At 43.0% G+C, this 22,910-nt stretch overlaps 1 protein-coding gene across 2 annotated transcripts in view; it reads right to left on the bottom strand.

The window, feature by feature from the left end:
* The window catches only part of dclk1a (doublecortin-like kinase 1a), a 38,682-nt gene extending 16,335 nt beyond the window's left edge, over positions 1-22,347 (bottom strand). Inside the window, exons 1-5 of one of the 2 annotated variants that reach the window (XM_028421822.1) lie at positions 22,223-22,347; positions 21,329-21,724; positions 20,596-20,942; positions 7,152-7,251; positions 4,951-5,058 (exon numbers count right to left, since the gene is read on the bottom strand). In XM_028421822.1, the coding sequence (XP_028277623.1) occupies positions 4,951-5,058; positions 7,152-7,251; positions 20,596-20,942; positions 21,329-21,689 (916 nt within the window). In that variant the 5' untranslated portion in view covers positions 21,690-21,724; positions 22,223-22,347. Of the gene's footprint in view, positions 1-3,385; positions 3,395-4,950; positions 5,059-7,151; positions 7,252-20,595; positions 20,943-21,328; positions 21,725-22,222 lie in introns of those variants that run through there. The other variant, XM_028421823.1, reaches the window with a different exon arrangement.
* Positions 22,348-22,910: the final 563 nt, after the last annotated feature.

The following is a 22,910-nucleotide window of genomic DNA, read 5'->3' as shown; positions in this document are numbered from 1 at the left end:
TCAGTGATTACACCTGAACTTTTCACCAGCATTATTTACAGAGCAAGACAAGTGGTGAAAGCTGCTGCCATGCTGCATTCACAGTTCAGAAAGTATCACAGCCAGCAGCAGATCCTCTGGAGATAAACCTGGATTTATCTGTGGGTCAGCTGCTCCACACCATTAAAGTCGATGCTGTCATGCAGAGTTGCCTTCTCGACAGAACAGAAAAAGGTGAGACCTCAAAGAGTGAGAGTGATGCTCGCTGACACCATCTGCACTCCTCTGTTAATTTTAGCTGACGTGAGGCATCAGAGGAGAGCAGAGAGACAGATGGCGAGATGGAGAAAGAATCTATGTATGAGTGCTAAATTGTTTTCTCACATTATTTTGGGTCTCTGTGTATAGACACTCAGCCGGGGTTGTGACATCATCCTAGAACGAAGCTCGAGGGATGACAATGTCAGGCTGAGACGTACTAACCTGCCCACACACACACAGCTGAGAGCCTGATGCAACATCGGAGCCTCCACAGTATAAAAAGGAATCCCTGGCCTAACACAACAACATCTCCTTGTTACATTCAAACATGAATGTTACCAAGGTTATAGTTAAGATGACCTTTATTTAGATTCACACTTATTGCTGCTTGAGTCAGAGAGTTAGTGTGAACATCAAGCTGTGGGGCTCAGCTTCAACATGTGTTGTTCTTCCAAGAAGCATTGATGGCATCAGTTCTTGGAAAACAACAGGGTGTTTTACAAGAAATGCCAATCAAGGCTTTTTTAACAACAAGTCAGTTTGTTTCAACACTATGATTATAAAAACTGTGGGGCAGAGCTTGACGCTGACTCAACATCATGGATCTTTCCCAGTTAAACTCCCAGAAGAAGCAGCATTTTGAAACAAACACAGAGCTGGAAAACACTCAGTGGTAGAGCATGGTTGTACAATAACCAGAAGGTTGGAGGTTTAATCCCAGCTCCTCCCTTGGGCAAGGCACTTTACCCACATTGCCTCCAATGAATGAATCGGCAGTGGTCGGAGAGGCCGTAGGCGCACCTTGGCAGCCACAACTCCATCAGTCTGCCCCAGGGGAGCTGTGGCTACATCTGTAGTTTACCACTGCCACTCTGTGTGAATGTGGTGTGAATGAATAATGCATCTGTAAAGCATCTTTGAGTGTCCTAAAAAGCGCTATATAAGTTCGATGTATTATTATTAGAAGAAAAAGGGTTAAAAGATGAAACCGAATGAATCAACACAGCAGAGACGCACACGGCGAGTGAGCAGTTCAACCTCCTCATGTACACAGTCTCAGTGTGGGTTGTTTCATTGCTATTATTTTAAAATAGCTTTATGTTTTGTACACACTCAGAGATCACTGGGTTTAAAAAAACTACTAAAAGTACTAAAATCTACACCGTCAAGACAACCACGAAACCTGTGGTGAACTTTCCCTTTAAAATGTGATCAATCGTAATTGATTTCTGTTTAATTACAGCTGTGTGAGTCATCAGCTGAACAGAGACCTGCAGGGAGATTCATCTAACGAACACACATCACCTGCAATAAGTCTCTCAGCTTTCATTTTGTTGAGCGAGAATGAGAAAGGAAAGTTAAGAGTTAATTTTCTTTTGGTGCTGGGAAACAGACAGAGAAGTTATTACTGTAGCTCTGAGTATTTCTCAGAAGGCTCGTGTTGTTTGGAAGAAGACCAGACATTGTGTTTGTCTCATCTGATAATGCAAAAAAAACAAAAAATAAAACACACTGAATAAAGCATTTCAGAGTTCTTCGCTTCCATCATCTGTCTGCTTTTGATTGTTATTGATTGCCATCCACAGCTTGATGTAGTTATACATATTTGTCAATGTGTGATCCAGCAACACAACAGATGATGGATTAAAAATGTTGTGATCTGTGAAACCCAGTTTGTTTTTTGTTAATCAGTGTCAACATTTAATCATACTTTATTATAACATCAAATTGCATTTTTATGCTCCTGTTTCTCTGCCTGTCCCTCACATATACACACACACACACACAGCTGTGTCCAGGTCTCAGCTGTGCTCTCGCTTTCAGAGGTCATTCACACTTCACATCTGCTCCATGCAGTTTTACTCATGAAAACTGATATTTATTTAGTGTGGTGTAAAAAAATAAACTGTTAGTGCAATTATATAAGCAGCATATGTATCGTTGGAGAGGATGGAGGCTTCACCCACTCTTTTAAAGTGTTGTTTTCACTTGTTGTTTTTATGCTGTTTTCTGTATGCGTTTTTTGCAGTATGAGGTAACACAGAATACTTGGAAAAGATCATAGTTTGGGTTCAAATCAATCCATCCATCCATCCATCCATCTTCTTAACCTGCTTGTCCTGTGCAGGGTCCCAGGCTATCATTGGCTTTAAGGCAGGGTAGATGCTGAACAGGTCACCAGTCTATCATGGGGTCAACACAGATAAACAAACAACCACACTTGCACACTCTTTTGTGTCCCCAGTTAACCTAACAAGCAGGTCTTATGGTCGTAGGCCGGAGTACCCACACAGACACAGGGAGAAAATAAAAACTCCAGCAAATCCAATCAGGAGCTTTTATGCTGTGCAGCAACAGCACACAACTACCACTGTGCCCTTTTCTGTTAAAACCAAAATCTCCAATCTCAAGCCTACCAGGGTCACCGTTCACATAATAACATAGCCCACGTCTTTTCTTCTTCTTCTTCTCAGCCTTTATGTGCAGCTATTGCATATTTTTTGTGAAGCCTCAGCTGCAATGATACAAGGCTAAGCAGTAAAAGAAAAAAACATCTAATATATTTGAAAACTCAGGATCAGCCGGTGACCTTCCTTTTTAGTCTCAATTGTTCTGTCATAAAAAAGATGATAATTATTATAATAAGAGAACATATCTCCTATCCTTCTTATATTGAATAATGGTCATGATACCACCTTAAGGAATATATTTGTCCTGTGCAGGGTATTTTTTTAAATCATAAGCTACATGATGGCAAGGCACAGGTGGAGGACCAGCTGCTGTTAGCTGTTATAACTCTTTGACCAATCATCATCAAGAAGAGGGAACAGGGTGTTCTTGTGCAGTGACAAAAATACAGAGAAAAAAAGCAAAAGGAGGGTCAGTCAGGGTCAACCAGCACACTCATCAGCGAATGTGCTCTCATCTCTCCTGACGATGTTTTTAAGCAGTGACAGAACAATACGATGTGAAAAACATTCAACAGCATCCCAGGGACATTTGATGATGTTCAGTAGTGGAAGCAGCATCAGCAGCAGCAGCAGAAGGGAAACATTTCTCAGAAGTGAGAAACGCCCGGATGGTCTGACTCAAGGTTTCAGCGCCGACTGAGCGTCAGTCAGTTCTGCAGCACAGGCCAATTCACAGGAAGTCACTGCCATATATGGTTGTCACAGGCTATTGTGTCTGTAGCTACAAGCTCCAACTGTGCTATGTTTCCGTGGCAACCAAGACCGAGTCTACCTCCCCTCTCCTCCAGCCCCTCCTCTGTCTCTTGTTTTTTTTTTCTCGCTCTCACACACACACATTAGTATACACCTTCATTCCAGACTCACTGCAGCCAGCGACATCAGATAGTGTATGACTCACTCTCATAACCTTTTCCCCAAAGTTTTCAAGCCATCAGCATCCAGAACTTTCTCCTCTCAAACCTTTCCATATTACTCTTCCTTGCTTTGTTCTCCAGGGTGCAACACATATCATATTAACAAATGCTGGCTTTCATTCAGCAACAGCTGATACATCACCAAAAATCATGTGCATCTGTGCATGTCCATGTGCTCAAATTGCAGGTAGAACCAGTGGAGTTTCTATGTGTTGCATCACCCATCGAATCCTCACCTAACCAATAAGTCTCTGTACTCAAACCACAAAATAATTACAGTGGAGACGGAAAGGCAAATGTGCTCTTACATAACAAGGTGTTTTACACACAGTCAAAGCTCAAGCTGTGCAATCAGGAAAAAACAATGAGCCCATACTTGTTAAAGATGAACTAATCACCAAGACCTCAGCAGGTGTGAGCCAGCGTTTGGCACACTACAGTGTATTAATGGAGGCTGCATTCAGTCTGAGAGAAGAGTGAAAACAGGTAGCAGTGAAGGCTCTCATCATTTTATTACATTTCATTAGCATGTCAGGTGAAGAGCGGCTGGAGCTGCAGGATTGAGTCACCAACCCCGTTTTCACTCTTCTTTCCCTCTCGTTTTCACTCCCGCTCCCCTGCTTTTTCTACCTCTCTCATCCATCAAAAGACTGTTTGCGTTTTTTTGCTCCCTTGTGAAATCATTCTCATTCGAATTCATACTCTGCATGCTACAGCTCACATATGCACACACATGCTGTCACACACGGATTTCATTGCAGTGTTTATTCATACTTTGATTCTAAACACACACACGCACGCACACTGACTGATAAGCAGAAATATTTAGATAAATTCTGTGACTCCTCGTGCAATAATAACAACCTATTAAGTGCTGATCAGTCATTTAGCAGCAATGTTCTTTTTGGACAGCAGGGTCCTTCTGTTTGCAGCTCTGCCGCTCTCACCATGGTTGTTGAGTGTTCTCCTGATGGTCACTTCATTACTACTAACAACAGCCAACACATTGACATCTTCCTTTGATTGAAAAGACCTCTGAAAAGATGGATTCTAATTTAGCTTTCAAATACTTTGCTAATCCTTCAGGTTCACATACTTAAGTTGCCATGTACACATACATGTAATAGTGGATCATGTTCTTCAATAAATAAATGACAGTGTAAGTGAAATATTTCAGTTTCATTTGTTTGGGCCGGTTCTCCCCGGTGAAATACAAAAAATTATAAAGGCTTTGCTTAATTTTAAGCAGCATGTACGTGTTGAAAGTCCATTTTCAAAAGGAAAAAGGGATAGGAAGGAGAAAGGAACCTATGTTGCTATCTTACCTGATGCAGGGGACTTGCTGCGCCCTGATTGGGTGATAGTCTTGGGGGAACCTCGATTCAGAGAGCCCCCCATCTTCCCATAGTTTACTGACTTCATCATACGACATTCTGTAAGCAAGACAAGACAGAGGTGCTCAGTATTTATTCATCTTATCAAAGAGGTTGAACATGAAGGAGGCGAATCTGAGCGTGGGACACTTTGTGTCTCAGGACACGCCCATGTGAACACCTAAGCATTTTGAAACATGTCACTTGTATTGAATTGCAGCTCAAACTGTATGGATCTCAAGCTAAGTAGTATTTTGATTGATTTTGACCTTTTGTCATGCAAGAAAACACCAAACCACTAATGGACCAGCACAGCAGTAATTGGCTTTTACCTTCAGGTCCCCTGCAAAAATGAGTCCTGACCTTCACTGGGCTCGCTTTCCAAACACCATTACTGTGGCACTTCAGGAGTGACAGCTATGACTCACAGGGTCTGATATTTCACACACACACACACAGTTCTGATAAATGAGCCATGCGATGGTGCTCACACACACACACTCTGCCTCCTTCTTCCCCAAAAGTTCTCTCCTCTCCTCTTCATTAACCCAGCCCCTTTATAGCTCATTATCATTTTAGCAGAAGGGGCAAACTGTACAGCCTACCATGTGTGCCTGTCTTCATCTGCACGTGTGTGTGTGTGTGTGGGGGGGATTCATATGAGAGCATGGAGTGTGTATTTGCTTGTGAGGCAGACGTTGTGGCCTAGTGATTAATGTACAATGCAGAGTGTTAACATGATGACAGTGTGCCAGAGCAGAGGCAGAGGCGATAATTATAGTGATGCTAAGAGGAGGCGAAGTTGTCTGCAGCTCTGACTCTGTCTCTCTGTCTGTTTGGTTCGTCGCTCTGCATTCCTGTCTGCCTCTGGCGCTTTCGTCTGTCAGGCTATGAGGAGGTGTCAAATTTATACTCCCAGTCTACTGGGAGAACGGATACATTATAAATGTGTGCTTTAATCACTTTTTTGTGAGGGGGGAATATCTGTTCAGAAGGTCAGACATGAACCTAAGTGTTAAAGTAGCTGTTATAGGATCACATATAAGGAGAATATAAATCTCTACTTTTATTATACCTATAACTTTTAATATAGTAGGTGTTAGAATATTTTTATTAGTCTATTATGACTGATGTGAGTAAATCATTATTTTTGTTATGTTTTTCCATATAGTCCATCCTGTTGCCATGTTTCTACAGAAGTCCGCAGCACTAGCTGCCATTAAATTCTACACACAAGTGCTTTAAGAAAGAGAAGATGTGATTAATAGTCTTTGCATCTTGCTGGCTATACCTCTCCATCCATGTTAGCACAATTTCAACAAACATGCTGCTCTAAACATGAAGGCACTGTTGTAGTCGCACACGGAGTGGAAGTGCCCCACCTGCTGGCAGAGGCAACAAGGTCAGCAACAACTCTGATCGCTTTTCAAAGCTGATAGCTGATATTTTTCAAGAAAAGTCGCATGTATACTTTGTTTTGGGGCAACCTAAATGGTAGAGTAGTGTAGAAATGTGATTTTTATAAACCTGGTGATCTTTCTCAAAAGAGAAAATTGTTACCAAAGGAACACAAGCAAATGGAAGCAGCCTGGTATTATATTTTGCCAATGAAAGGAGAGCAGTGGGGAAGAAAAAAGAAAAAGAACAGGGGGAAAGAGGTGGAGGATGGCGACCCAGGTGGGATGGATATTATTTAATGGGTGAGGGGATGCTGGGGAAACAAATGAATTGAATAAACCTTTGAACAAAAGCCAGTGCACACTCATTCATGTAGGAGACAGGAAGAGAGATGAGAGGGTACGAATACTGATGAGCATTAAATGGCAGGAGGCTTCAAAAGGGAGGGAGAGACAGCCAGAGAAGCACAGATGGGTGAAGCGAGGACAGAATGTATCCTCAGCGGACCGTGGTGGAGAGACAGGCAGAGAGGAGGGAGGGGGAACAATGGTACGATAGGTTACAATGGCTGAAGTGCAGTTCACTCAAGAGCAGGGGAGAAGAGACAGCAAAGCACAGTCCTCAACCAGGAAGGAGCTGTTAATTTACACCAATAATTCACACACAACAAATGATCTTAACACTGTAAACAATTAAAAATCACAGCTGGAGGCAGAAAGAAAGAAAATAAAATGAAGAGGATGAAATCAACTCACCGCTTTCATCCAGCATCAGGTCATCTTGGTAGCGGAACTTCTCTGGTCCACAAGCCACAAAAATGTCCTCGTCACCGAAGAAGTCTTGCAGACAGGACACCTACAAGCACAAACATGTAAGCTGAAGCTGAAGACAATTACACTTTTTCAGTGCTTCTTACACACACTGAGCTGAGCACAATGTCTGCCTGTTCAAGGCCAGTTAAAGCAAAGAAGAGGTTTTCACATCAGCAGTTTTCTAATAACAACTCTCCAGTCACATTTATTTCCCTTACTTATATCCTGCTGACAATATGCTGCATTCTGTCAGACACAAACACATGCTTTCTATTCCTGTGCTCAGGTGAAAAGGCACACTGAGCCACGGGAGACTGATAAGGAACACTGGGGCTGTATTTGTGTGCATGTGCACTTATTGTCTATGCACGCTCAAGCTGAGATGAGCTGTGCTGTTTCTGTGTGTAATCAGTTCATCAGTGACTATAATGAGACCTTGCTGACTCACTAATTTGCTGATGCTCAGCAGCACATGCACCGGACATCAAGGGGAGCGAGTGGGGGGGTCCATTCCCTGAAGGCGATCATCTCATCTCTTCACAGACTCTCACTGTCTGCGAGTGGCTCTTTTTCTTCTTCGCTTTCATTCACCCAGTCAACCTCACACTCGGCAGGTGTATTAAAATGGCAGCACTGCTGTTTGAATGAGGTTGTCATACTGAATTTTGGCTGAAAAGGTGTTTTCTGTAATGCTTTTACAGCAGTCAGACAAACCATAGGGGAATTGCTGTAAGTGGTGCTGACAACACAAAGAGTGAAACAACATTCTTCACCTTTAAGCAATCAATAGATGATTAAACCATAAGGCCAGTATGCCATCCTGGATGTTAGCATCATGCTGGTTGTCAGGTAAAAGCTGGTAAATGGCAGGCAATCCAGGCTGCAGAAAAAGCTGTAACTGTACTTTTCATGTTTAATTAGAGGTGTAGTGGTTAGCACTGCTGCCTGGCAGCAATAAGGTTGCTGGTTCAAATCTGGCTGGAGCCTTTCTGTTCTCCTCCCACTATACCAAAGATGTGCATGTGCCTGTCCAGGGTGTACCCAGGCTCTTGCCCTTTGACAGCCGGGATAGTCTCTAGCCATCTGTGACCCTGTAGTAAAGGACAAAGTGGGTTCAGAAATTGGATGGATGGATGTAAATTTGTTTAGTTCAGCAGCATAATCTTCAAGCCAGTCAGATTTCTGGGCTGCCTCAGTTAGCATTAGCTGCTGTCTGAATCACTTATGATGGTAAAAGTAGGTTTCACTAGGAGACACAACTGTCAAGGCAGGCGTAGAGGACAGGATGAGCAGTGTGTAGTTCAAGGAAAAGCACAAGAACAAACGAAGATAAGGAGAAAATAAGATTAAAAAAATACACGACTGATGAGTAAGTCGGAGCTGTCTCTACATCTGACTCAGAAAAAAGCACAGCCATAATGAGTCACTGCCAGTCTTTGACAGACTCCATACTGCGCGGTTAATAACCAAACTTGCAGTGATGTGCTGACAGGCATAGATTTAACAACACTGGGTCACAGCAGAACAGCAACAGGGTCTGCAGAATATACATTATTTTCATCAAAAAGCTACCAGCTAAAGAGTTTATTTATAACCCTCCAGCCTGGCTTTTTTAATCTGTGAGCAGTTTTACTCTGCAAGGAATACATCTTAGCAACGGCGTGTTGTTATTATGACAAACAAGCAAAGTAAGACACCGCTGTTTTATGATTTGTTCTTATGATTTGATTTAGTCGACAGCTAATTCTATACCTGGTCGAATCTCTGCGTGATTTACCCAAATAACTTTAATTACACCCCCCACAGGCCAACCATCATGTTTCAATCCCAAGCTATCAATATTCCAAATGATATTTTATGATAAGCAACAGTACAGTCGGAGGGGGATTTACATGAATACAATAGTTCATTCATCCACTATGACAAATCTCCCACTAAAAACCTATTAAGAGCTATTACAGTCGAGGCTACACACATGTCTAGCACCGCCCGGAGTTAACACACAAACACAAAGCTACCATTATTACATTTCCATGGCAATTAACGTCCAAGACTCCATTTAGATTCCCATTAGGCACTGATCAACACCCTAAAAGAAAGTCACAGCTGATGAAACAGCATTATCAGCAAAATACCAAACAAACAGCCGAGAAGAGCCCTTTCTCTCTCTCTCTCTCTCTCTCTCTCTCTCTCTCTGTGTGTGTGTGTGTGTGTGTGTTATCCCCCACAGACTACAAATAAGATAAGAGGGAGACCACAAACAGGTTTGATCTCTCTGTGGAGTGTGGATCGTTTTAATTTAAAGGGCAATCAGGGCAGTATTGGCAGACACACACACTGTGCATGTCTGCATGTCACAAAAAGACACATGTTTTCTGTGCACATGGATTCTGTTAGTAAGGAAATGAGAATATTCTAGTTTCATAACAGAGTGCATATTGCTTTGTTGCCTCACATCCCCTGATAGTACTGTTGATTATTTTCAGGGACGAGCCTAACAAGATGGCTGCTGTGATACAGACGCTGGTGCTGTTAATGTTTTCCACTTCTACAACACCTCTACATCTAACTGCACTGTCATTGAATGTATATGATGCAACTATCTATTGATCTATGTTGGTGTTGATGTTTAAAGCTTTGTTCCTGTCAAAGTGGACTTTTGTTAGATGGCAGCAGGGGGCATTGTACTTGCTCCATCTGAGTCTGATCACATCCTGAGGTCAGGACTTCTACTACTACTGCTGCAGTCAGCTGAGGACAGGGGGCTGGAATGAGGCTTTCCAAAGCTGCTCATCCTCAGATAGAAACTGTAGCAGAGCAGAAATGCTGGGTAGACAAAGAGGAAGGAGAACATGTACTATAATCAGATTGCTGAGGGCAAAAACAGGGGCAGTCTTCATATAGGGCACCTTTTAAACTGATGAGCAACACATGAACACACTCTATACGGTACACTGAGAAGGGCGTGAAAAAGTATGGTTGCCATGGTGATGATGCCCTCTAGGCAGTGGTGCATGGCTGGTGCGTGCCACTAACAGCACGATGTAATCAATGTGATCAAAGAGCTCCATCATTTATATTTCATCTACTATGAGCACGATACACAACAGAAAAGTCTTATTCACACAAAAACACACACAACTGGCACAGTTATACAATAGAAAGAGGCTTGCAAAGAGCTCACAACAGCAGACCAACAAATGACAAGAGGAGAGAGGAGAGAAGGTGCTGGTAAAGGTGAAAAGAACAAAAAAAAAAAAACAGCATCAAACAAAAACGTCAGAGATGGAACCAAAAAGCCGAATCCCCCGAGGAGGCAAACAGACAGACAGAAAAGAGCAATAGAGGAGGAGATCTATTCCTGACTGCTGCTTCTCTGAGCTCCTCTCTGAGCCCAATGACAAAACAAGCTGCTTTGATGTGTGTGGTGCTCCCTTCTCGCAGAGAACCAGCGCGGTTACACAACATCTACCACTGCTAAAACAAGGACAGGAAGAAGCAAACAGGGAAACCAAGAGACTAAAATAAGATGAGCAGAGGAATGTGAATGAGCATCAACTCTCAAGCATCTTTAATAAAGCAAGAAACAAGACTGGGATTCAGTGATCGGAGCATTTTTAGGCATTATTTAAAACACAAGTTTATCCCTTCTTTAACAGACCATGTTACTGTTCACTCACAGCATAACACTATAACTGACAGGACAGTTCGAGGACGACTCACTGTCCTCTACCACACACCCCACATGGGGCTCAAACCCACAATCCCTGGCGTTGAAGGACCATGTCTTACCCATTAGAGCTGCACTGGCCTTTATACAAAAAAGGGGACCACAGAGGTGTGACCTCTAAAAAATGCAACCATTATCTCCCTTGAAAATATCTTACATAAAAACAAAGATGCTCAGCGAAACCTTTTATTGTTCAATGACGCCACCTAGTGTGGACTCATCAAACACCTACTACAGCGTCTGCTGTGCCGGACTCGGCTGTGATTATTCTTATTTTGAGCTTCACAACAAATCACTTTAAGGAACCCCACTGTTTTATTTTTTTAAGATAAAGACACTGCTGCAGTTAATACCACTTACACAATGACACTGCACAACTACAAATAAAAAGGAGACAATGAGCTAAGAAGGGGAATCACTGACTCCACATGGTGGCACTACACAACAAGATGTGAAGAGACTCACAAGCCACAGAAAGGGCTGCAGGCTGCTAGACAGGGTAGAATACATGGAGAGTAAAATTAAGGAGAAATATAAATGTAAAGAAATGTCACTTTATAGGCCGACATATAAGCTTTTAAATGAAGGCAGGAAACTGCCAAACATTTTAAACCTCAGTCTCCGCAGAGTATATCAACATAAAGTCTTTTATGTCAGAGAACATGTATTTTAAACAATGACAATAAGCTGAACATACACATGTTTGTAGCAGCCTGGTGTTGCAAAATCTTAGCAGACAGTCTGGCTTGTGATTCAGCTGCTGGGAACAAATGATCAGTGACAACACTTCATCTCACTGTGCTCATTTAGATCAGCTATTTCTGTCTGCCTGTCAGATTCCAGGTCTGTTTGGGGACTCATCTGCCAGCTCCTCACTTGTTTTAAGGGGAGGACTTTCTGACAGCCTCTCGAAGTAGGCAGGCACATCCAAGTACGTCTAGAAAATAACAGTTATAATAGTTTCTAGCCTTACAAATGTGTTTCAATCTATCAATCAATCTACAAATGAAAACAAAGTAGTGACAAACACACAAAGCTTTGTGTTTTCACATGCAGCCTGTCTCTGGTTAGAAAAACAGAGAGGTGTTTTTTTGAGCTGCAAGCCTGAGAAAAAGGAGAAACCAAAAGAGATTTAACTAGAATTCTTCAGCGCTCACTGTGGTTACACAGAGGACATGGTGAGGTCAGGCTAGTCCAGCCCACAGAAAGACCACATTTTAGGCAGGCTGGGCTCTCCTCTGCCAGAGGAGCTCAGCTCAGATGAGCTGTCCGTGGTGCTGAATCGACAGCGACAACAGCAGCAGCAGACTTAAAGACAGACAAAGAAGGATGGACAGACGAATACAGAGAGACAGGAAGCACAATGCAAACCTGAAAAGTCTGTGATGTGAAGGAATGAAAAGGGCAAATAAATGATTCATGTAATACTGATTGGAGAAGATTTGCACAGCTGTGTTTTATTATTGCTGACCTTGTGAAGCATTTTGTCACTGTGAAGTCCTATAATATAATTATTAGTATTGTTGTTGTTGATGATGATGATGATGATGATGATGATGATGATGATGATGATTGTTATTTTATTGTCTGGGAGCTGAGAGCAGCAAGAGTGTAGGTTAACCATATGCACCCTAAGGGACAAATCGCACACCACATGACCTCCTGCTGCTTCGATCAGCACACCACCAACAGTCCCAGCCGGGGAAGAGAAATGAGAAACGATGGGGAAGAGATAAAAGAATAAATAGAGGAAAGCAGCAGTGATCGAGGGCAGTGCAGCAGCCTGACTTAGCACTGATGTTGGTGTGTTCACCTCAAACCAGCGCAGCAGACTGCCTGCCTGCCTGGCTGGGTGTTCTGTTTCATAACAGCTTATGTAAGAGCTTCTGTTCTCCACAGGGGCAGAGCAAACTTTCTCATAAGGCTGTATATGAGATTTCTTTCAAAATATGACTTCATTTTTCTGTCCTTCATCTGCCTAAAGCTAACTTTTCTGCAGACATGAAAGTAAAAAAAGAGAGTGTGCAGATTCCCAAAAGACAGACATGACGCCAGCTTCAACATCCTCTCTTGCCTCAGACACTTTTCTGTCAATCCCTCACTAGTTTTTCTTTTGTTTTTTTCCCTCTTTTGATCTCTCTCCTCCCTTCAAGCTGGAGATTTACATCCATTCTCAAAACAACAGTGAGCTAGTGTGAACACGTGTATGCATATAAATGAGTGTGCTGAATTAACTGGCTGGACGTAAAGATGTTTCTTTAGCGAGTGAGTGTGGTAGATGTTTCTAAGATCTGTGATATTGACATGTAGGAACCTTTTTCATGTCTATCGGTTTATTATTTCTCAATTAATAAGTTATGATTTGGTCTATAAATATATAAATATCAGAAAAATATGTAATCATAACAAACTCTCTATTTAATGCCTTGTGATGTCCAAAGCAGTAAAAGTTGTTTAATCTTTAATGCAAATGATGCATCCTCTGTTTACCTATTATGACCTCTCTTGTTTTCTGGATGAGGCCAGATCTTGTTACCATGGTAACCACAAATCTATCATGATTTTGCTAAATCGAAAATCAAATTACAAAGAGTTTCCAGGACAACAGTCACCATCAAACCCTAGCACTTCCTTTGTCAGACTTCAGACCTAAACAACAGCACAAAAATAACATGACAAGGACATTTAATTGAATTTGTTGAATAATAAATATACTACAATAATAAATATAACCACTGTTTGGCACTATCTAACTCAGAATATGTTTGAATATATTGTTGAATGTTTCAAAAAGACACAGGACAAGACTTTTAACAATGTTCCATCAAAACGATGCATAAATTATTGTTTGAGGATAACATAATTTATGCATTTCTTAGGATGGCACAACATTTTTTGCCTTCCTCTTTGGAGAAGTATTGCTCAGAGTCTATAATCTGACAGCTGAGATATGTCGGCCTGGCTCTTTAAGCAGCTAAAAGCCTGGAGCTGGGACGCAATCATTCAAATGCAGCTTTATTTGAGACAGATTAGAGAAAGCGAGCGAGTCAGGAAGTGAATGAGTCAGACAGTGTGTGTGTGTGTGTGTGTATGTGTGATGGAGTTGTGGTGTGACTAAATTCACAACAGTCTGCCTATGTTGGAAACGTCTGCCATTGATTCTAATTTGGCAGCAGAGCCTCTGACTACAATCAGCCCTCCAATCTGCTATGATCTCTCAATCACTGGTAGACAGAGACACATACAAGCTGGAGACCTGACTCAGAATGAGACAGACAGACAGACATGGTTGATATCACCTGTTTGGATACAAAACAGTGGTATAATCTCAGGATTTCTGCAGAAGAATCTAAACTCCAGAAGCTACTTTTCATCAATATCATTCATTGTACAAAAATATAGTCACTCCCTGAGACACACACACACACAAACAGACACTGCTGAGTAGCTGTGACTCAGCAGATCAGCAGGAGCAGATGGACTTTGCTTCCCACAATCCTCCTTTGCAGAACACTAAGTGACATCATCCAACAGAGATTAAAAACAGCTAAATTCACACGAGCAGCAACAAATCCCTTCACTTTACAGTATGCATTATTTCTATAGTCCTTTCCCTACAGTCACTGCAGAGCTGGAAACAAAGCAAAGAAGTGGAATGAGACAGGGAGGCAGCACAATGAGAGGAAAGCTGAAAAACGTGAACAAAAATAAGGATATGATGAAGTGCAGAGGCACATAGAGGAAGGAGAAGCAGAAAGTGGGTGAGAGAGCAATGCCATATGTTGCAGCTCTTGGATTTAGAGGGAGGTGCACACCGAGTGTGCTAATTAAATGAGGACTAAACAGCCGTAAAAGCAATGGAATGTTTCCTGCAAGAGACAGACAGGCAGAAAAAAAGTGAAGTAAAGGAGGATGACAGGAAGCTCTGAACATGATCGACGTGATGACTGCAGATCTGTTGACAGGGAAAATAACTGAGGATTACATAAGAGACTGAAGATTGATGCAAAAAGATTTAGAACATAGTTACAAGTGGAGAGAAAATGGAAGAGAGAGAGAAGAGAAGAAGGAGGCTGCAGAGAAGACAGAATAGGATGATAAAAGGATATTAAAAGCTCTTCAGCCTTGCCAACAAGAAAAAGAACAAGCCAACAATGCAGTTTGGGAAGTGAGAGCTGCACTGCAGATAGAGAACAAGTGGTTCATCCTTATTCTTCTCCTCTATTTAACCTGACTACAAACATATGCTGCAGTATTATGAGTGACATATATAAAAGTAGCTGCAGAAATGATGCAAATAAAAGCCTGTTTACAAAGAGTGTGGTGGCTACAGGGACACACAGTGTGTAAAGTAAAAAGCAGCAGGTAGCAACACTTTCTCAGCATGTATTTCAAAAAGAAAACAAGCACCATCTAGCAGCTCTGCAGGTGTATATTCAGACACAGTGGTGTTTGGATACCAGATGTTGAGCAATACAGTACTCGTGTTCATTTTTATTTATAATGAAATTGGATGATTTGGACGATTCAATACCAGTGTGAGTGTGAATGGTTGTCTAATGATCTCTGTGTATAGTTAAGAAAATGTCTGATTGGATGAAGGATGGATGGACACCAGTTGCCTATTTTCAAATCACAGAGACACATACTAAAGCATCTCACTAATAGTAGACTCTCCAAAATAGAATGCAACAACCTTTGACATGAGTAAGTGGCATCGCTTCATGCACTGCTTGGTAATTGCCTGCAGTTAATGTCTAGTGATGCATGAGCAGAAATCTAGATGAGTCCATTAAAAAAAAACGTGTGTGTCACTATCCGTGCCTAAGTATGCGTAAGCTTTACAAGGCTCAGGGCCGGCAGCTGGGGTCCGACATAGTGTCTGCATGTGCATGTCTGTGTCAGTGTGTGTAAACAGAGCTTAGATGTATTATAGGTCAGCCATGCCTGTGTCCTAAGCCACTTATGAGTCGTCTATGTTCTTGATCAAACCAGCGCCAGCTACACCATCCTGCCGTGTGGCTGCCTGACATCACAGTTTCTAGGCAACTGAATCAAATCATCATAAAAAAGTGGCAAGCTGGAGAACTTGCAGAGAAATATGAGGTTGTGGTATCCCCAGAGGACAGGGGATGGAGCTAAAAATAACACCTATCAGATACAATGAGACCAGAGACAGTGGGAGAATCAATATAGTAGTGGGGGGGGGGGGGGTGATCTAGTCTCCTTTACGGTACTTAGATTCTCATATTACACTCAGAAATATGATAACGATCACAGCAGAGTAAGCCCTCGGTGGGCAGTATCAGATGATCACTTGTTAACAGCCTGTCATGTCGGTAACCATCACATTATTATCAGTTCTGTCAACAGCTGTGGCACTAAAAAGAACACTAAACCAAAGTTTAAGCAGGTTTTTACTTTATGGGCATCCCACCTGAACAGTTTGTTCAAGCGGGAGTTAAATTGAACATATAAACACACAGAGATGAAGCTGCAAAGTAAAAGGCAAACCTCAGAAACAAGCACATTCCTACAGAAGAGTATTTCTATATGAATCATATGTTTCACAAAATGCATGTTTACATAACCCCCCCCCTGCCTATGGCCTCATTAGTTAATGACAGTAAGAAATGCAACCTCTCTCTCTCTATCTCTCTGCTGGGACTCAACATTACTGACATCCAGGCCCAGAAACCTACTTCTGCTGTAGGTTCAGTGACTGACGCAGCTCAGCTGACAGCATCAGCCCACACACACACAGATGCATCCACCTACATTACCCGTAACCTTATCCTCATGCACATTCAGGTAAGTACTCCTGATATTCAATAATGTATTTTCAAGTTTCCTTAATACAGTTTGTTCACTAGTCATCTGATAACTCCATCAGGAAACACATTAGATTTGGTCATATTGACTATTTAATTAGCTGTAAAGCTAAACTCTCACTCGATAATGGTCAAAGTTAACATGGATTATTCACATTTCACTGGGGGTTTGAGTATTAGACCTTTCACCTATTCACAAAGAGGAGGCGCTTTAGGTTTAGCTTGTGCAGAAATGCCTCTGAACATTCTTACCACTTACTAATTCCCCTCTGTATTAGAATCCTACTCTATCTGTTCTCTTAATAACATAATCACAAACTGTCTCGTGGGCATTAACCCACGCCTGCATATAAAATCAGACACAAAACCGAGAAGGAGTTGGTTCTGCGCACAGCTCCGGCCAGCCAATTTGGCAGTGAGCATGTTACCATGCCTACAGGCCCAATCAATACCGTGACTAAAAATAGCATGACTATAATAGTCTTACTTCCAATCACAGAGGAGTGAGCATGGCAAGAGCAGCATTTATTGTGTAATCTCTAAGAAAACTGTAACCACACAGTTGTACTGGGCATTGTATACAAAGTGAGTTTAATCCCTCAGAGAAGGTTTATCAAAAAAAAAGCCTGATCCTGGGATTTTATTGGCTGGTGCTGCGATGTAACATCAGGTCACTTCCTGCTGAGTTCACAGTTATTAAAGGGACGGCTCAGTTTCAGTGAAGAGGGGTTGGATGAGGTGATCAAACAGAGAGGCGTAGAGAAGCCAGGCAATGAGCTGCTGTAGACAGGGTCAGCAGCAATGTGTATGTTTTATTTTTACATCACTGCTTTGCTGCTATCACACTTTCTGGTGCACTGAATCTGTTCCATTGATCTTTTCTAGTGTCAAAGTCACCAAACTCTATTGACAAAAAAACATTTTACCCTACAGCACATGGGTGCTGATGCTCCACTGTCACTTTAAACTGTTATTTGGGTTATTGTGTGACTCTGCTGTGTTTAGTCTGGATCTAAATTAATATCTTAAAACAGCAAAGTTATCCACTGGTGGAACTTCTGGAGCTTCTAAAAAGAAACAGCCTCACTTGCCTGTCAGTAAACTGATAGCAACGGTAATATACACACGGTCAATATATGTCTTGCAGTTCATTTCCCTGCTTCTCTGTAAATAAGTAACACATACAGCCCCACTTCAAGTCAGGGCTCTAGACTAACTTTTTGCACTGGTTGCACCGGTGCGCCTAACCTTTTTTTCTTGGGTGCACCGGCACAAAAGTTAGGTGCACCACATCACACATCACACAGCAGTTTGTTTTTTAATTGCTGTCCATATATTTTATCGATCAGGCCTTAACTTGACACCTATCCTAACGCAGAAGTTCTTTTCATCTTCTCTCATCATCTGCAGCTACATCTACTGTTTACCTGATGGGCCTCGCAGGGCTGTAGCCAAAGTTTTAGAAATACTGAGGTCCAAAAATTGATCTCTAGGAAATATGAACGGGCTTAATAATCACATATCATCCTAAACTGACTTTGGACCTTGTTTAATGAACACAGGTAAATACAAATAAATAAATACATGTACCGATAGTACTCATTCAAATTATGGACAAACAAGCCAACAGGTCTGCCTGTCAGAAATCCATCATGAAGATTCAAAGTTACAGCACTCTTCAGTTCCCTGTTTGCGTTCTCTCTGTATTTTCTGGCTGTTGCTCCTCACTTATCTATCTGGCAATGGGAATTAAAAATGATTAAAATCATATACACCTTTATTTATTTAATAGTTGTGATTGAAATATATATTTTGTTTTCTTCAACACATTTCTAATGCAGCTACAGTATCTCTTCTCTCATCTTCCTCACCTCTTCCTCTCTGTCTCCTCTCTTTCTAAAGCTGAGCTCCAGCTGACAGACTTTCATTCTGTTACAGATTTAGCTGTATGCAGATATCATACTGGCAGACAATGCTCCACTATAGCAGGATGATAACAATACTGTTTAAATGGGCGTTCATCATGTCACCATGTTCTATAACTGCTTAAACCAGCTGACTGCTGTCATTCAGAGTGACTCAGCCTTCATGGATGAACCTCACAGGTCAGATAACACTGTCCTCAGACCTGCTGTTCAGTCTGTGATGATGCTACGAGCACGTCACGCCCCCTCCCTGAACCGGCTCGTTATCATCCGTCATTCAGGTCAACAGCAAATTAGCAAAACCCGCATAGTAGCAACAAATCCTGCTCCTCCACTGTATGTTCACTTAAACTGCGGTTTCTGCAGCGAAACGTCTTTAATACCTGTCTGTGTGTGTGCGCGCTGAGCGGTGCAGTGAGAAGGCCGTATGAGTTCTGCACACACGTTTTAAAAAGTCCGGGCCGAAACGAACTTTGTTCATATCTCTCTGTTCTCGTGGAGTATGGAACAAGCTTTATCACACAGCATCAGCTCTGCGCAGCATATGTCCGCGTTCTTCTCTGAATGTTCGGTCTCAGCTGACCGCAGCAGATTCAAAGACACACACACGGAGGTCCCGCCCTTCACCGTCTCTGATTGGTTGAGACCACGATATGGGCCCGATGTGTGTCTGTTGCTGGAGACTTTTGAGAGTCGCGGAGAACGTATCTCCCTCTTACAGCTGGTCGTACCAGTGCGACCTCTGATATTTTTTGGTTGCACCTTTGAGAAATTAGGTCGCATGTGCGCCCAAAATGGTCGCACTCTAGAGCCCTGCAAGTGAATCAAACTTTCCCTTTATACACAGAGAAAGGCCTCAGAGATGTGATGATACACCACTGCAAACACCTGAAGATTAAAACTGGCATAGATGGTGAATTGAGATACTAAAATGGTCATTAGGGATGAACAGCCTGCTGGGCTAAGAGTATATTCATGGCCATGAGTCACAAATTGGCCATTTAGGAGATGATTACCACTGTACAACACAACATGGCAGAACGCCCTTGACTCCCAGCACAATCTGTTTCAAAATAATGGCGTCATTCAGATACTTCTGCCAGTGGAAGAGTGTGACTTACGGTAAGTCAATAAATACAAGAGCTACAACCTGACCCAGAGAGAGCCTGAAAGACAAACAATGATGACGAGGGGTGAGATGAAGAGGTGACACAAAGGCAAACACAAGAGAGCAGAGGAGTACAAACCAGAACCCTGACGGGCTGGCAGAGACAGTGTTGTGATCCCTTCCTGACAAATACACAGTAACATGAACATGTCCCCCGAGAGGACACGTGTTTGACCTCACTCGGCTGCAGTACGGGCCGAGTTCATGGCCATTTGAGACCGCCTCATTTAATATGTGCATCGGCTTGTCTGTGTGCAGATACAGAACCGTGTTCTTTTTATAGTGCCCCGCTCCTCAGCTGAGAGAGGGAGCTGGATAGGTGGGTGGAATATCAAGGGGCGACGTAGCTCTGTAAGGAGGCAAAGCTCTGACACACAGCGTGGGCGAGAACCCAGATTCCATTCATAGATTTCCTTCTTTACCTTCTATTGACCTGTTTCAGTGTCTGTGTCACAGCTCTGGCTATGAATAGGGACACATGTTCTCCATTCATAAAAGGCTCAGGAAGGAAAAACAAGTGTGTTCATTAAACATTTAGCCATAATGAGCCTGTCGAGCTTTAAGCTGACATAATAGATAATAAAACCTTCCATAAAATAATGATGATTGGTAGAGTATTCTCTTTTGTGAATCAAATCATGCAGGTTTAATTTCATTTCTGGTATTTGATCTGCCATGTGTGCATGAGCTCCCCCTGATTGTCTGAGTTTGCCTGGAATGCAAAGCCACATACCAGTTTCCCCTCCAGCGTGTAGATCTTCTTCACCACCCCGGAGTCGAGTTTGATGGCGTCAGTGATGTCGGTCAGGACTTGTTCATAGGAGTGTGCTGTTTTCTTGTTCAGCAGGATCCTCACAGCTTTGCGGGGCTTCACTCCACTCCGCACCACTGTCACGAGCTTTGGGCGGATGAAGTCCTTGAGTTCACGACCCTCAGGGCCCCCGGCCTTGGCACTGCCCAGGGAGGGAGGACCGCGGGCTGCAGAGGAGGCCTTGACGTTGACCGACCAATTGGGGTTGACGTTCTTTGTGTAATCCACCTTTTTGTAAGCTTCATTGGAGCTGCAGACGTAGCTGTCACCTGTTGGGGTTTGGGAGGAGGAAGAAGGAAACACCAATGACATAATAGGCCTTGGCAGATTAAAGCAAATTCAAAATGCTTTCTTTCCTACAACTCCTAGCCCTTTTCATGCATCAGGATGATGCTGACATGTTTTAAAGAGGTTAACAGACCAACAGAGTTAATCTAAGCTGAGGCACAGCAGGTCTGTATTGCCATATGGCCATCAAATGAGTAATCTTTATAATAATCATCACTTGTAGGCTTCTTTGGCTCTTTCATGAAGCTAAGCACTGTAACACAGAGACGTCTCACTTTACATGGTCACTGTGGTGTTGCTTAGGAAAGGGAGCAGAACCAGATCACATAACATGGCAGCTCACAGTCTGAGAGGAGGAGACGCTCACCTTCTACCAGCTGATCAATGGTGGTGATCTTCTTGGAGCCATCCAGGGTGTAGATGGTCCGGACGCCCTGCGGCAGGTTCACGTTGTCAGACAGGGAGCGGGTCAGGTCCGCCAGCAGGGCGTCAAAGGTCCGGAACCTGTCCGAAGAGATGGCGTACACGATCCCATTGAAGTACCGGTCCCCGTTGCGGTAGAAGCGGACCTTCTTGGCTCTCTTCTCCGCTGTGAGGGTTTTCAGGGTCCGGGTCCGGTACAGACTACAATGGGCGCTGTGTGTGGGACTCGGCACCCCGTTCATCCTCGCACTGGACCGGCTGTGCCTGTGACCTTTGTCCCGCTCGTCGAAATGCTCCATCTCCATTTCACTGCCGAGGCTCACAAGTACGGCTGTACTGTCTGGGGAGACAAAGAGTGGGGATGAGGCGGGGGTGGAAAGTTTTCCACTGTCGAGAAAGTAAACAAAAACAATAACTGTAGAAAGGCGAGAAACCGACCCAGGAGAGGTTTGGACGGCTGATAAAGTAGCCAGCCGGTGTTCCGTCGGCCGGTTCACCGTCTCAAAATAACTCCCTAATGACAGATTAAGTGCTCTTAAGCCGAGCAGCGCACAGTGTGCTTCATGACGACTCACAGTGTCTGTCAGAGTCGGCCCGGAGCGCAGATGGATGAAGACAGCGACAGTCACGAATCGATAATAACCTTTTCATTTTGCTCTATAAAAACTCAGATGATGAGCGCGCAGCCCTGATCCAGACATCACACTTACCATTCAACTTAATGTTAATCAGGTGATTATAATCTGAGAGTGTGTTTTAGGACCCTGGTGCCAACACAAATAAAAGAATTCATCACTTTTGTCTCAGCTGGTAAAAAAAAGCAGGTTAGCAGGCTTACCCACGCGAGAAATTAACGCCTCTGTAACGGTCACCTCCAGCCTGACTGATGATTTATTTCCCAGCAGATGAGGAAAAAAAGGAGTTCAGTGAGCCTGTCGCTGAAACTGGATGCTGGTGATGTCCTGGCTGCAGAGAGCCCCCTCCCCTCCCGTGTGTCCCTTTTGTCGTCCGGTTGATGTGGCTTCACCACCAAACACCACCAGTGCGTGTGTGCGTGTGTGTGTGTGTGTGTTAAGACAGAGAGAGCAAGAAGCAGAGACTGGACTGGAAATGAACTAGGTAGCAGCTGCTTCCCCTCCCATTCTTTTTTTTTCCCACCCACCCCCTCTCTCCTCCTTCACCACGTCACTCTGTCGTGATTTTCATTCAGCACCCCCACCCCTCATTAGGATGCAGACCCACGCTTCCCACCCGTGCTGGAGATGCTGCTGGTCCTCCCAGGCACGAGTCAGCTGGGGGGGTCGATCTGCTTTGTGGCAGTTTAAGGAGCTTTTTGTTATATATATTATATAATATTAGCAGCCACATCAATGATTTTCAATTCAAATAAAATACATCTTCAACATACATTCATTTAAATACAGAATACATGTTATTGGATGAATCCTGTGATATGTCTGTGTGTAAAATCTGCTCACAGCTCATTAAAACCTTCAGACTATGCAAAGACTCTGTTTAACCCATAA

This window comes from Parambassis ranga, chromosome 14, assembly GCF_900634625.1.
Source record: "Parambassis ranga chromosome 14, fParRan2.1, whole genome shotgun sequence".
Classification (NCBI taxonomy): domain Eukaryota; kingdom Metazoa; phylum Chordata; class Actinopteri; family Ambassidae; genus Parambassis; species Parambassis ranga.
Note: the sequence above shows the minus strand (reverse complement) of the source record. Positions and strands in the feature narration are given on the sequence as shown.